Source organism: Fusarium subglutinans (assembly GCF_013396075.1).
Source record: "Fusarium subglutinans strain NRRL 66333 chromosome Unknown NRRL66333_c0000024, whole genome shotgun sequence".
NCBI lineage: Eukaryota > Fungi > Ascomycota > Sordariomycetes > Hypocreales > Nectriaceae > Fusarium > Fusarium subglutinans.
The window spans coordinates 216,543-230,863 of NW_023502087.1; the positions used below are offsets into that span (position 1 = coordinate 216,543).

General features: G+C 48.9%; 6 protein-coding genes across 6 annotated transcripts; 1 reads left to right on the forward strand and 5 right to left on the reverse strand.

Moving 5' to 3' along the window:
• Positions 1–981: 981 nt before the first annotated feature.
• On the reverse strand, positions 982–2,340 carry FSUBG_2763 (uncharacterized protein; the record flags this gene model as incomplete). Its single annotated transcript, XM_036680571.1, has 1 exon — positions 982–2,340. One exon carries the CDS (start codon positions 2,338–2,340, stop codon positions 982–984), a length of 1,359 nt encoding a protein of 452 aa, XP_036541783.1.
• Positions 2,341–5,264: 2,924 nt separating this feature from the next.
• FSUBG_2764 (sarcolemmal membrane-associated) lies at positions 5,265–7,515 on the forward strand (the record flags this gene model as incomplete). The annotated part of the gene is made up of 5 exons (XM_036680572.1): positions 5,265–5,292; positions 5,359–5,567; positions 5,622–5,806; positions 5,854–6,341; positions 6,398–7,515. The coding sequence occupies 5 exons, from the start codon at positions 5,265–5,267 to the stop codon at positions 7,513–7,515; spliced, it is 2,028 nt and encodes a 675-aa protein (XP_036541784.1).
• A 349-nt stretch (positions 7,516–7,864) lies between these two features.
• On the reverse strand, positions 7,865–9,986 carry FSUBG_2765 (uncharacterized protein; the record flags this gene model as incomplete). The annotated part of the gene is made up of 2 exons (XM_036680573.1): positions 7,865–9,760; positions 9,804–9,986. The coding sequence occupies 2 exons, from the start codon at positions 9,984–9,986 to the stop codon at positions 7,865–7,867; spliced, it is 2,079 nt and encodes a 692-aa protein (XP_036541785.1).
• Positions 9,987–11,128: 1,142 nt separating this feature from the next.
• On the reverse strand, positions 11,129–12,070 carry FSUBG_2766 (RRP7-like protein; the record flags this gene model as incomplete). The annotated part of the gene is made up of 1 exon (XM_036680574.1): positions 11,129–12,070. One exon carries the CDS (start codon positions 12,068–12,070, stop codon positions 11,129–11,131), a length of 942 nt encoding a protein of 313 aa, XP_036541786.1.
• Positions 12,071–12,377: 307 nt separating this feature from the next.
• FSUBG_2767 (uncharacterized protein) lies at positions 12,378–12,988 on the reverse strand (the record flags this gene model as incomplete). Its single annotated transcript, XM_036680575.1, has 2 exons — positions 12,378–12,729; positions 12,849–12,988. 2 exons carry the CDS (start codon positions 12,986–12,988, stop codon positions 12,378–12,380), a joined length of 492 nt encoding a protein of 163 aa, XP_036541787.1.
• Positions 12,989–13,677: 689 nt separating this feature from the next.
• Positions 13,678–14,321, reverse strand: FSUBG_2768 (uncharacterized protein; the record flags this gene model as incomplete). Its single annotated transcript, XM_036680576.1, has 2 exons — positions 13,678–13,923; positions 14,106–14,147. Coding segments are annotated over 2 exons (288 nt in total), but the record flags the coding sequence as incomplete, so codon positions are not given.

The following is a 14,321-nucleotide window of genomic DNA, read 5'->3' on the forward strand; positions in this document are numbered from 1 at the left end:
ACCTCCTTGACAGAGATCCTTGGGCGGGAATGGTCGACAGTATGGATCATCAAGCGTTGAACAGCTCTTGTGCAAGCCGATATGTCTCTCGACTATCTCGCCGGTGGCCGAAGTAACAGAGTATGTTACCCAGTTGGGGAGCCATATCGGGATTACTATCATGACCGTCGCTATTGTTTGTTGTCAACTTCAGATGAACTAGAACCGGTCGCATACGTCATTGCAGGCGCGTGCTGTGGAGAGAAAGTCGGAAAACGTACCAGCTACAAAAGCCGCCAGGGCCGAAGTGTATACCGAGACTCGCGTCATGGCGTATATTGCAATTTGTTGTCGAGTTTGAATGAATTAGATTGAGGTTGTGTGGTAGACAGAAGAAGAAATGTCGATGCCTTGTGGTGGCCTGCCTTGAAAACAGCCCAGTTCATGTGCCAGGATAAGTGCTACAGCTTATGAGTGGTTGATGCCAAGTTTCATTAACGGGGGTTTGGCGGAGATCAAATTGTGGCTTAGTTTGCGATACAACCAAAGATAAGCGACCAATAGAATATCACGATGCATATTGCAAGTTATTGAGCAGAACTGAACTATGTCCCATGGGAGAAACAAGCCTCGAGATTAATGCGATGGTTTTAAGCCTGAAGCGCTAAATTATTCCCATGAGAAAAGAAATCACCATCTTCTTCTACTAGAGGACCAAAACACTAAAATCACAAAGCAAGCATATGGCAAATAAGTTTGAAGATGCTGTATTGATACATGTGAATGTAAAAAACCCATCGAATATCGCCGCTTGGAAGAGTGCGACAGAAAAGCACATTCGCATAATCATCCATTCGTCTATTCCGACAATCTCGTCGAAGACCAACCAAGAACATAATGTCTTTCTCGAAACCCTCCATGTAATAATCTCCCAGGTATAAAGTCTGTATCAAAACGCCCGCAAAACACCTAAACCTCAAATCCTTATGCAATGTAGTTGTCTTATTTCTTAGGGGACTTCTTTGCAACTGGTCCCTGGTCGCTAAAGTCGGCGTCACTTAGACACTCGGCAACGACAGGGTTGTCAAAAATGTGCTTTTGTAGGTGTCCTCCAAAAAGAAGTCTCATCATGTCAATTCTGGAAGACAGTGACCACGAATCGATTACGGCGACGTAGTTGCCGAGGCGAAGTTTGTGACGATATCCAAATTCAATGACACCATCCTCATTGGGCTTGGAGATCGGGCGCTTATCGCCCTTCTGAGGCGTATAGCCAGCTGACGAATATCCTGGTCCGACACCCTTCTCGAGTGAGGTGATAGCACTCATCAAGCTATCTCGAAGGTCTCGGCGATCCTTCTTTGAAACTGATTTAGAGCTCTGCTTAGCGAGCTCTGACATTCGACCTGTGAGCTTCTCTGGGTTGACGGGAAGATCCCAGGATTCCCCTGTCTCCTCCTCATGATTGCGCGCCGCCTCAAAAATGAGTGCAATGCAGGCAGCGGCCTGAGCTTGAACACCGACATCAACGCTATCAAGCTGTTCATAAAACCCATCCAAAGCCATGGTGGCGGCATATGAAAAGTCGTCGACGTGGCTAGCAACAAAGGCCCAACCTCGAAGAGCAGCCGCAACAATGAATCCGTTGTCATAGGAATCGATGTTGTCTCCATCAGACTCGACTATAGCGTATAGGTAGTCGAGCAGCTCGAGGGCCTCAGTCTCGCCACCGCCGCCATAGAGCACAGTAAAGCACAATGCGTAAATGCCAAATGCCTTGCATTCCTCATCGTCGTCGTCGGCAATTATCTGCTTGAGAGTTCCTTCGGCATGCTCGTAAACGTTGGCGTCCTCTGAGGAACTAAGAGTCAGAAGATATGCCTGAAGGTAAAGTAGTCGCTCTCTGGCTTCCATGCCGCGATTAGCGCCACGAATAAAAAGCTCTGCGAGTTCGCTGGCCGAATCATCAAGCCACTCGTGGGTGGCAGGGGCGAATCGATGTCGCAAAACCTTAATGTAGAGTTCTAGAAGTTGAGTTCGCGCATCGCTATTGTTGTGCTTGCGATCCTGAAGTTCTTCCATAAACTGCTTGGCGTCGAATGTGTTGGTGCCGTCTTCGTTGGTGTCGACTAGAGAGCTTCCGGAAGCAATGCTCATGGTATCGTCGTACTCGAAGTCATCTTCACTCTCGTCAGAAGCAGCCCGGCTTGGGGCTGCGGAATGCGCGGGTGACGTAAGAAGCGAAGCGAAAGGAGAGCCTCGAGGAGTCAAACCAGCCGAAGCACGACCTGACTTGATGGCTTTCTTTGACGTAGTCTTTCCGTCGCCCTTGAGGGCCTTGACTCGAGCGTGGTTCATCATTTTACCGAAGTCTTGGTTAAATCCAAAAGTGGTGTTGTGAGCGAATGTGCAAAAAGGATGGAGGTTAATCGACGAGGAAAACTTGCAAAATTTGAATTTAGGCAAGTTTATAACGATCAAATGATCAAAAGCTGTGCAGCAAGTGATCCTCGTCTAGTTGAAAATTCTGTCACTTGGGTATGGTTTTGGGTCTGGGTCGACTGATGTGTGTGTAGTAGGCGGAGGTTCGTGTTACTTTATAGGCGTATCGAGGCATAAAGTCCATGGGGAAGTTGGCGCGACAATAGGAGGATTCGGAGATAGGTGTTAGCAAGATGGTTGCACCTGAATTTGAGCAAAGTAAGGAGAGAGAAGAGAAGGAAGTGGACGAACGGCGATAAATATTTGTTTAAAGCCAGTAAGAACCGGGTTGTGGCGTGGCACCAGAAGTACGAACAGCCCTGCGAACAGTGGAACATGGATCAGATCAGGCGCCGCTGAGAAATTCCAGCACTTTTAGTGGCAAATCATTAGCCGTGAAGCTTAAAGTGCCTTGAACATGCAGGTGCAAGCCAACGGTTAAGGGGCCTGTGACTCAGAGGCTTGAACATCACTTTCAAATGCATGCTAGATGCTTCTGGGAACTACTGTCATCCGAGATTCCTCATGCATTCTCGTCGTTTAGTTCATGAGGTTCGAAGTATATATCACATGTTTGTTCCAAATACTTCAAATGACAGCATAGTGGGTAGCCTCCCCAGAAAAGGGACAAGGAATGGATGCTAACGTCCCACTCACCCGCTTAGCTATTCCCCACTTGAATGACCCTTGTCGCGGTCAGCGTCATCGATCATATACTATGTACCTCGCTTAGTCCCTTGCTGATATATATGTCTTAATCGAGTGTTGTTTTGGTGCCTGAGCAATGTTGAATCACGCTTTCAGTTCAAACTTCTGAATACAATTTCGCAACTTAAGAATAACTTTGGAGTATGAGAAGTGGTGTGATGAGAGGATCCAGCGAGGCTCCCTCCCTCTGAAGTCAAATGCGGTTAGGAAAAGCGAATGTGAAACTTGACAAATGAGAAACCAACCGAAGAGCTTCACGTTTGCTGTTAGTAAGCGCCAATCACTACTGATACCCGTGTCAATGTTCATTAGCCGGTTGGGTTAGGTAGACATCGGCTTATTGGATTGAGTCAAACGGACAACAAGATCGCGTAAACCGAGGCTTGACTGAGCTCGTGTGAAGATGTAACAGAGAGGGCTAGATTGCAATAGACCTGCATATTCATCAGATGGAATTCATACTAACATAAACAAAGTACCACAGACGAGATAGAAATCCTGATCGAACCTGAATGTATTGTACAACTACTGCAGCCTTGGCTGGCTGAACCACGGAGATTTCTATGCGAGCCATACAAAGATGCCCTCCTTGCCTGCTTCTTGTTTACGGGCACCTGTCAACTGAAGTCTTAGCTTCATAGTGTGTTATGCTTTACGCAAAAGTGCAATCGTACTCCTCACCATGTTAAAAACATCCAATACCATGCGGCTCAGACTCTATTGATATTTTCGGGGGGGTTGAAACAAAATCAAGCTGGCATTTATGCGTTGGAAGCCAACTCACACCCGCCGTATCAACCACTCCTGATAGCGCTGGTGCCAATAGAAAGATTACCACCTGACGCCATGTTGCTATTTTTTAGGTAGTAAGTTAAATTGCTAGTCACTGTGCCAGCTCAACCACCTTGCATGAACCTGATACGAGTAACTCCATCACGATGCTCGGGTACCGCCAATTTTATTGCTTGTAGATACCGGATGAAGAAAACGCGGACTCTCGAGTGAAGACGATGGTGAAGTACCGTAGTCTAAACACCTAATAACATACACTAAACTTTCCTCAGTGTTTCCATTACCTACCTAGGACATGGCCCCCAAGTTTCTGGCCTTCCCCTAGAATGATAAGGCCATAGGGTCGGGTGCCAAGCTGGAGGGGTCAGCAAAGTAGTCCGCCCAGTTTACACAGTTCAACATTGAACTCTTGCACTATTTATCCATGACCTCTTCACTCAAGCCATCTGCCCATCGGTCCGATTTTCTGCCTTTACACTGGGCTTTGCTTTGATTACGAGCTTCCTCGAGAGCTGGTGGCTTTGCTTTGAGGAAATCAATAAGTAGTTCATTAAGTTGGTGAAGTGGTATCTCATCCTGACAGTCACTTCAATACTCAGGTCCAGGGTGTTTCGGCAGTGTACAGTGCGACCCACTTGAAACAGCTGCCATTAACACCATCCTAAGAACACTAGACCCAAGCCAGACCCTGAAACTGATAATACCTTCAACATCAGCTGTGATACCTTGTTCTTGCTGAAAGACTACTTAAAGATACTTGAAGAGATTATTTATCCTTCTGAGTTTTATTCTTGTGAGCAACTTGCCCATGATCACATATCAGGTAAGCCCAAAACTGAAGGTTCCGGCGGGGTTCTTTCCATTCACCCCGCGAAGCGGGGCAGCAGTGCAAGGCCACTGCCGTAACAGGCAGACGGGACAGGTGACAGCGCAGGCCCACAAGGCAGGCAGCGATAAGCCCCGCCACTTATCGGAGCTAAGGTACTTACAATGCCTGCATTCACCTTCCGGGCTTCCCAACACCACTTACCTACCTTACCTTTCATCTGTGTTGCGTTTAACTTTTATCTTTCAACCTTTTTCCCGAGCCAAAAGGGTATCACTACCTATTTAATAGGTTTGCTATTCCTTCGTTAACTAGCACACATCTTTCGAGTCTGCGCTTGGCCTGCTGACATCCGTTCTCAAGAAGTGGGCCCATCGCAAGTATATGAGACAGCGTGCACCGCAAACCAAGAGTATCACCGCACACTATCGTCTTCACTCGAGAGCTCGTCATTTGCCGTCATCAACAAGCAATCAAAATGGCGGTACCCGAGTATCGCGATGAAGGTAAGGCCATGTGCAAATAGCAGAATAATATACGCCGTGAACCCTGATGATAACTAACATTCATAGTCTCCATCACACTCTCCATCGCTGACCCCCCGCCCAGCTTCTCATTTCCAACTCGCCGCATCTTTCTCAGCAAAAAGAACCCAACCATCGAAATCGGTCGAACTTCCAAAAGAAATGGAGCTTTTGAAGCTGCCAAGAGCAATACTTGGTTCGATTCACCAGTCATGTCTCGAAAACATGCACTCTTCACCCTTGACGCCGACAAACAGGTAAGGTTTATGGAGGCAAACTCTCCAGTAACTTTGTGTTAACTATTCACCTAGAAACTTTATGTCAAGGACACGGGTTCTCTCCATGGGACCTATAAAAACGACGTCCGCCTCGAGACGAACGTGAACCATGAAGTGGCCAGTGGCGACAAGCTCAAATTTGGTGCTTTCATTGAACGACCCCAGGATAAACACTACCCTTGTGCTATGATAGTCCGTCAGACATACGGCTCCATCAAGTATGCCATCTTTTCAATATCTCCTGTCTTGTTGCTAATCATTCTAGCCCCGAACTGCGCGGCAATAGCTTCCGCGTTCCTGAGGATAGCGACATCGAATCTCTCATCAGTGACGAAGACCAAGTGAGCAATAGCTACGAGATGTTGCGCGCAAATAAATTTGTCCCTGCCAGAATGGCTACTTCATCTCTTGGCCATGGTCCGATCGACTTGACAATGGATGATCAATATCCTCTTTCCAATGTTAGGAATGGAACTGAGACTTTCGACAACTGTCCTCATATTCTGGAGATACATTCCCCCAAGCTGCCAGAACCTGTTTCTGTCTTGGGCCACGAGTTCTCCGATCTTGAGGAAGAGCCTGAAGAAGCGGAAAACGTCTTATCACCAAACTCTATGGACACAGACGACTCTGATGGTGACATTTCAGAAGATTGCCAGAGTGTCGACTATGCAATGTCATCCGTTGCAGGGGACTCTATTGCCGATGAAGAAGAAGACTTTGCAGAGCATGACGAGTTTGAAGAAGAGCAAGGTATGTTCATGGGGTACAGTGCTCTGGACCATTTGACCATTTTGACCATTTTATAGTCCACACTCAGGAACCTGCTCCTCAAGAGAACGGCCACATTGAAGAGGATACCATCATGGCATCTGTAATGAGCGAGAACTCCGAAAAGACCCCTGCGCAGCTCTTGGCCGACCCTATGAGCATCCAGACCCGTGGTGCTCCTCAGCAACTTGATGGTACCAACCTCACCCAGTTGGACAAGAGTCACTATGCATGGAAATCAGACCTTGCTCCAATGATGTCGATTAACGGCACGTCGTCCCTGAAGCTTCCACCGATTTCAGAAGCAGTCTTCGACACATACAACCATGAGACGATCACACACTCTACCGCTGAGGTGGTCGGCAGGAAGCATGGAAAGTACGAGTTCTTCGCCGCTAGAGAAGCCAATGCTGCAGCTGCCCGCGCGCAACCACAAGCTCAACCCATGGACCCGGTCTGTCAGGCACCAGTCCAAGAACACTATGTCTTGCAGGCAGGGATGGAAAACAAAATCCCCGTGCACTTAGAAGATGAGCTCCAACCGCCCACAGATGAAACTCAACCTCGCGCTTCCGATTTGGTGTCCTCTGGTCTTAGATATCTGGCAACGCCCCCTGAGCACGTCGAATTCCTCAACACATCTGCGGAGCCAGAGTTGGACGACTCATCCGCCTGGGCCTTTCAAGAGAGCAAGAAGTCATCTGGTGTCGAAGTCACAACCGAGGCAACTGAGAAGGTGATGGTTCAAGAGAATGATACAGATGCTGTAGAGGACGGCGATGCCCAGCCAGCTGAAGCTTTAGAAGCAGCCGAACTGGCCAAACCAGTTGAAGCCGCGGAGCCAGCGAAACCGGTCGAAGCCGCAAAGGCAGCTGAACCTGTGAAGATTCCGGTGCCAGAATCTACTGCTACCAAGAGAAAGGCCGATGAAATCTCTCAGCTTACCCCTGAAGAAGAACAAATGTGTAACGACCGCCAATCTCGTCCACAGGCGCACCACCGAGAGGTGCAGACGAGTGCAATGCCTCGCCACATTGCAGCGTTGGGACTCCCACCAAGCAAACGTCTCCGTCGTATGGCAGAAGCAGTTGGGTATGTCGCCCTTGGAGGAGCTGCTGTCATGTCGGTGCTTATTGCTACGGCGCCTGCTCTATAATTTACAGACAGTACGCCAGTGACTTTTGAGATTTATTGGAGTTTAAGATCCGAATCAAGGACAGGGAGTCGGTTGTTTACTTTAGTCTATCTTTTGCTTTTCCACTTGCTGGCTTGAGGAACCAAAGGCATGTCATTAGGGGGTATTTTAGTCGTGTTTATATGAATCTACGCGTTTCCTTCAACAACTAGCAAGTAGACCGTTCTCGCGTGAAGTATGATAAAATGTCTTCCATCAGAAATGTATTAAACTTGATCCCCTCTCGGGTTACCGCTTCTCTGCACCAAACGCCAGACCAAATTGCCCAAGTAAGCTTTCCAGGATTCCGCCCATCATTGACAAATTCTCATTACTGTACGCTTCCATTCATCAGGCTTTCAAGCTCCCAAGGACTCAACGTACTCCTACGTCGCGATGCACTCTTGCTCATTCGGCGTTCACGGCGTCGTTTTTCAGGCTTCAGCTGGTCATCAGCCGGTACTGGGTCTCTCTTTACAGGGTCGACATTCTCAAACTCATTTCTCTTTTCGGTTTCGATTGTAGATTCGGTTGCCTTGTCAGGCTGAGATGAATTCATGGTTGGTTTCTTGACCCCACGAGTTCCACGGGCAGCTCGAAGCTTGGCTCGAACACGAGCAGCATCAGCCTCGCGCTCTGAAGCGGCCAATTTGGCGGCAATAGTCGCCATAGTGAGAGGGCTTTGCTGAGGAGCGGGATCGATGTTTCGTGGGAGGGGAAGACGTGATGCTGTTCGACGAGGCGAACGGTTGGGTGATGTTTGAGTCTCGCTTTGGTCGTCGCTGCTGCGGTGAGAGCTTTGGTGCTGGGGAGTAGACATCTTCATTTCGTTGACCTGAGGAGCAGTTTCCGGTGACTTGACGAGGAGGACTTCGTCGAGTGAAGAAGAAGACGACACGCGGTCGCGAGGTTCTTGATCATATCTAAGAGGAATAGAGCCTCCTTCTGCAGCAAGGTCCCATGTGTTTTCCTCCACAATAGTGGTGAAGTCTCCCTTGCCATGTTTGCGTGGTTGAGAGCCTCGGTTTCCAGCGGATGCAGAATCTTTCAAGGGGCTGAGCTGGGGAGGCTCTGGTAGTGGCGATGAGTCTGGGTCTGGGTGGTAGAGGGGAGCTGCTGTGGATTGTTGGAGGATCTGCACATTAGGCTCCTCAACGTCATAGTCGTCGATTGGTATGTGTTCGTCGTAATCGGATTCGATGTCACTTTCCCGGTCAACTTCATCCTCAGGCTCTGACTCCGGGACAAGCTGTACGCGAGGAGAACAGCGCGAAGGACATGGCGAGTCAATAACATCCATCTCATCCTCGGGCTCCTCAGCAACAGCAGAGAGTCTGAGAGCAGATGCGTGCCTTGTCTCCTCCACATCTCGTACTCTTACTGGACTGAGACGCAGTCCCATCTGAAGCTCTTCATCGCAAATTGGCCGTCCATTAGCAGCCATACGCTTCCGCCAGCCATCGATCAGATGAACTGCCTCAGTCCAACGACTCTCCATCTTGACCCAACCATCCTTGAGACGGCTGATTTCCTCTTCTCGAACCATGACCTCCTCGATCGGCACAAACGAGGGGTTCGTTAGGATAGTTCGCATGTGTTCCAGCACAGAGTCCAGCTCCGAAGCCATATCCTGCCACCCTTGCTGCTGAATAACAAGGTTATCCTGGTTCTCGTTGTTCCACCCACTCATGTCCCGTAGTTGCTGCATCGTCTTGCGCATTATGGAAAGAATAGCTTCGTTTTCTTCACTCAGATTTTGAGCCAGGTTGGCCAAGAATGCATTTGTTTCGTTGCGCAGATCATAATCATCTGCTGCCGTGGTACCTCCGCTACCTGTCGACTTTTCCTCGCCAACATCACCTATGACGTGGATTGAGGTTACGCCGGGGTTTGCTCGGGATCCTCGCGCACGTCCAGCTTCGGCGAGCTGTTTCTTCAACGTATCGATTTGGCGGTCTCGTCTGCGGACGTCTGTTGCGCATGCAGCTCGTGCCTGGGCGACCAGTCCTTTTGTGCGGGCGACTTCTTCCTTTAAACCGCGTATGGCGGCGTCTGCCGACTTCATTTGTGTTTTGAGAGCAGCCTCTGAAGCTTCTGCAATGTCCAGCTTCCTCTTGGCCTCGGTGTGTTTCTCTGTGAGTCGCGCGATGTCGTTGGTATGTTTAAGGTTATCGGCGCGTAGGGTGCGCATGGTGGTTGAGAGGGATTCGCGATGTTCTGCATCACGCTGTGACTGTTAGTTGCATCAAGACACAGGAGAGCTAACGTACATCTCGTCGGAGTATTAGATCGTTCAGCACGCTTACGATCCGTCCCATGGTAGCTCCAGCTTCGTCGCCATTGAAGGCCGCGCCGGCGAAATCAATACTCTGCCCATCACGAAGCAAACCTCTAGATAGAAGCTGATTGTTGATATACAGCGATGCTGTACGAAGATTATCGGTATCGATCATTGTGATAGGTGAGCGAGTCCAAAGTTGATACACATATCCTCGAATCTTGAAGAGATTGACTTTTTCTCATCAATTTCCTACGCAAAGGTACTAGTACTATCTCTCCTGTATAAGTGTACAAGCTTGTGGTCCCTTTAATTGTTTTGGTGGGGAGAGCTGGTTGCTATGTGGGGGAGCAAAGTAAACAATGCGTCCGCCAATGAGATCCCTGTAAAAGTGAGGCGGGCCTGAACGAGAGACCAGCCAGGGTCATCCTTTTGACAAGACAGCGCTCGACAGGTGGCAATGCAGATGATCAAGTTTTGGGTGAAAAGTGAGGGTTTTGGAATTTGCTGGTGACGGTCGTTGTCTGGGTCGACAGTCCCACCTGTTAAACTAGAAAGCCTCGATGAGGATGCTGATGGGCCGAAATTGGGCATGTTTACAGTATGCAGCCTAATCAAGGTATGGATGAGGGGAAAGATGTGGCCGGAAAATGGCCAACTGTCATATGAATGGTGTTGTGTATTGTTTCCATGGACAACTTGACGTCGAAGCAAACATAGCTGCTGGCAAATGCACTGTCAACTCCAAGTCTCAGTCTGAAACAGGTTCAAGCTCTGAAGCCGACTGATTTATTTTCTATCTCCTCCTTCTGACAAGGTCCTCCCCGCCTTGATAGCTCCTTGGCCGATGCGAGGCAGTTAAAACGTGGTAGAAACCAAAGGCCCGAATGTTGCATCGTGGCAAATTTTACATCTCCTCCTGGACCCTTATTAGACGTAAGGGTCTTGATCCGAGCGGCGATGACAGGATATGTTGAGTCGTAATGGTCAGAATACGAGAAGCCATAATGACTCGGGTATAAGTTGCGCGTCAACATGGATATCTTTGAAACGGTACCCTTGTGTAGACCGAGCTTGACATGCTCTAGAAACAGCTAGGCTTGTCAGTGAGGTTCACGAATAGATTCTGACAGAATATGGAACAATGTCTTTGTCTCAGACAGATTTGAGAAGATTGTAACGCGGTTGTTTTCGGCACCCAAGATGGGAGACCAAAGGCCTCGCTACCCCATCATGTTCGATGGCCCCGCGACGTCATCATAAAGACAAACAAAAATACCATCATGACTTACATAAACCGTAGCTTTATCAAGCATCTCATGTCTCTGGTCGGAATTTTCCCCTCTTCTCCCGCATCGCTTGCACCTTTCTCTTATCCTCCTGGAATCTCTTCATCAGGGCCATTTGCTCCGCCTTGCGTCGCTCTCTCATCTGGAAGCGGTAGAAGTCCTTGGTTTCAGACTTCTTCTTGGTATCCCTCTCGATCATTCTGCGCTTGGCTTCCTCGGCCTCGTTTCGGCTGGCGGGAGCGGCCCGTCCACCGCGAGTTACTGTAACGAAACCATCCTCGTCTGGTTCATTGCGCAGTCGCTTAGCTAGCTCAACAGCTTCCTTCTCCTTGCGGTTGAATGCAGTGAAGAAGGCGTGAACCGCCTTTTGGGTGGCTGGCTTGTCGACGCGCGAGAGTTGCAGATGCGATGCGATCCACGATGAGCCGAGCGAGGGCACGTCGTCGGAGAGATCGCTACCCCATGTAGGATACTTTTTACTCTTTTGTAGCTTTGCGATAGCCTTGAGGACTAGTTGCACACTCTTCTCGTCTGCAAGGAGCACAATTGCGGTGCTGCTGCTGCGTTGCACGCGCCGCGACCAGATCTGGGGTAATTGTGCAGCTTCCTCTTCTCGCTCCCGCTCTTCCGCCTCAACGTCGCCGCGTTTTCTCTTTTTCGCGAAGCCTGCAACCTTTGTGGCTTGCGCAGGATCGATAGGCAGTAGCGTCCGTGATTCGTCTTCGAAGGTAATACTCTCAAAGCGCCCAGCGCCTACAAGTTGTGTAAAGACAGCGCGAAAGTGAGGCTCTGTACTGTCTGCAGGAATGTTTTTCAGGAATAGACTTCGTGAGTCGTTGGCGGTAGGTATCTTGGGTGCATTTTTCCGTATACGAACTTCGTGAATGGCGGTCTCTGGGTATGAAGGTGTGGCAGGGATCTCTATTGGGAGGACGGAGAACAGGTCTCCGATTTCTTCGACGGGAGACATATTGATCAATGTGGTTGGTGAGCAGCTCGAGTTTGGGTCCAGATTGAAGCAATCAAGAAAAAAAGTTTAGTTCCACATCAGATAAAGACAGTGTTATCTGGAGGATGTTTCGCACAGTCCACTTACACGAAGGACAGGGGGTCTCAAGGTATCAAGCTAGGGGAGGAAAGAATACCTACTCAGGACCTTGATCCTGAATGATAAAAAGACTTTGGATAAATTTAGGGTAACTTTACTAAATTTAGGATATCTTTTGCTCAGTTTATTTCTAATAACCTATCTCCTGGCCCTTCAAGGAAAAGACTACCTACTCATTTGTTTCCATCTGCTTCACTTCCTTCTCCTGCTCCTGCTGTTGCTGTTGCTCTTGTGCCTCTTCTTCAGGCTGTGCCCTCTTATGCCCCTTCTTCTTGTCCCTCTTCTCCTTCTTCTTCGTTCTGTCTTCCTCCTCCTTGGTGATCCAGTCAATGCAAATGTCAACTTTAACAGTGTTCAGAGCAAGCTCATCCTGGACTTTGTGCTTGTGAGGGGAAGGAAGGGGGACTGCGGCGGCAGCGGCAATCGTAGCCTTATCGGTTGCCTTTTTTATGCCCTGGGCAATTTTCTCCGCAAAGGAAGACATAGCGGTAGCGGTAGCGGGGGAAGTAGTATTGTTGCAACTTGGAAGGGACGGTGACTGTCTCGGAAACAGCAGCGACGAAGGTGGAGGGACTTTTCATACTCAAACTTATCCTGGCAAGCGGATGAATAATGATCATTATTTCTGCACCAAGCGCACCACGGGCCATTGTGCTTCTTCTTCATGACATCGCCCTCTAGCTCGCCTTGAGCCGAGCGCTTGGGGGGGCGGGACAGTGAAACTGCAGCGACAGTGGCCTTCTTAACGCCCTGGGCGATCTTCTCAGCGAAACAGGACATAGTGGCAGCGTCTCGTGGTCGCCTTCGGCGCCATGCGAGTGTTGGTAGCTTGAACCTCGGCCACGATCTGGGCGAGGGTGGCCTGGTTCAAAGACTGGCCTCAAGTTTAACGTGCTTCTTCGAGACTATACTATTAAGCTTTTCATGGGATGACGCCACTGTCAACGTGCCTTGAGTCGGCAACTAAGAATATGTTAATCTGCAAAAGTATTGGCTAAGACAAATGTTAAGGCTCAAGCAATTACCATGTATACACTGTCAGGACTAATTAGGTTATCCCTAGGTATTTTGTTATGGGGTTCAGTCACAAAGAACCGATTGGCCAGTAAGCCTTTAATGCAGGTACGGCAGTTAAGTCGCAATGCCAACTGGGCTCCCAAGGACGCATTATACCTGCTCTAGCAGGGAAATAACAATGCTTGAATTAGAATGACTATAGTTAGATGTATGAGGTAATTTGTCATTACTATTCAAGTTTGAAAAGATGACAGCCTCTGTTGACTTAAGCTGACTGTTGCCATTTGTGGGATTTCGATTCATTAAATTCATGGATAATGATACCGTGAAGCATCAATTGCTTTCTCAATACATCAGTGATAAGGGAAGCGTTTTTCGGGTTTGGAAGAGCAGTATTGACCAGTGAATCATTCATTCATTCATTCATTCATTGTAAAGGAGAAAAAAGAAAATCACTCCTGCATGGGAGCATCATCAACCTGCTTCTCGGCCTCCTTCCCCTCTTCCTTCTCCTCGTCCTCTCCACCCGGAGAGAGCAAAAACTCGTACAACTGTTCAACTTTGGCCTCGAGGGCCGCAATCTTCTCATCCTTCTTCTTCTCCTTCTCCTTCTTCTTGGCCTCCTTGGCCTCCTTCCTGGCGGCGGCGGCGGCGGACGCAGCGGCACCGAGGTTCTTCTGGAGAGAAGAAACGAGTGTCTAACTTACGGACAAAGTCCGTCGCCTCCAGGTGAATAGCCTGCTCGCGCTCGAGGCGCTCCGGGCACTTGTCGAAGTGGTGCCCCTTCTTGGTACAATAACGACAAGTTATGGGCTTTTTTTTTGGAGGCTATGATATAAATTAGTAAACTGTAAGATGGTAAAACAATAAAGAAACTTACAGCGTTGCCATCTTTGTCGCCATCGGCGACACGCTTCTGACCCTTGGGGGAAAAGTTGTGTTACTGGAGTCATGTCTTGCCTTGAGGCACTGACGCCCGTGACACTGCGTACGCCGTTTCTAGACTTTGTTTTGGTGGAAATAATAGCATTTGCCTCGTAAGCCCCGAAAGCGCAGAACTGTTATTCTGTAATGTCTTTTTTGCTTCTTCCCCCCC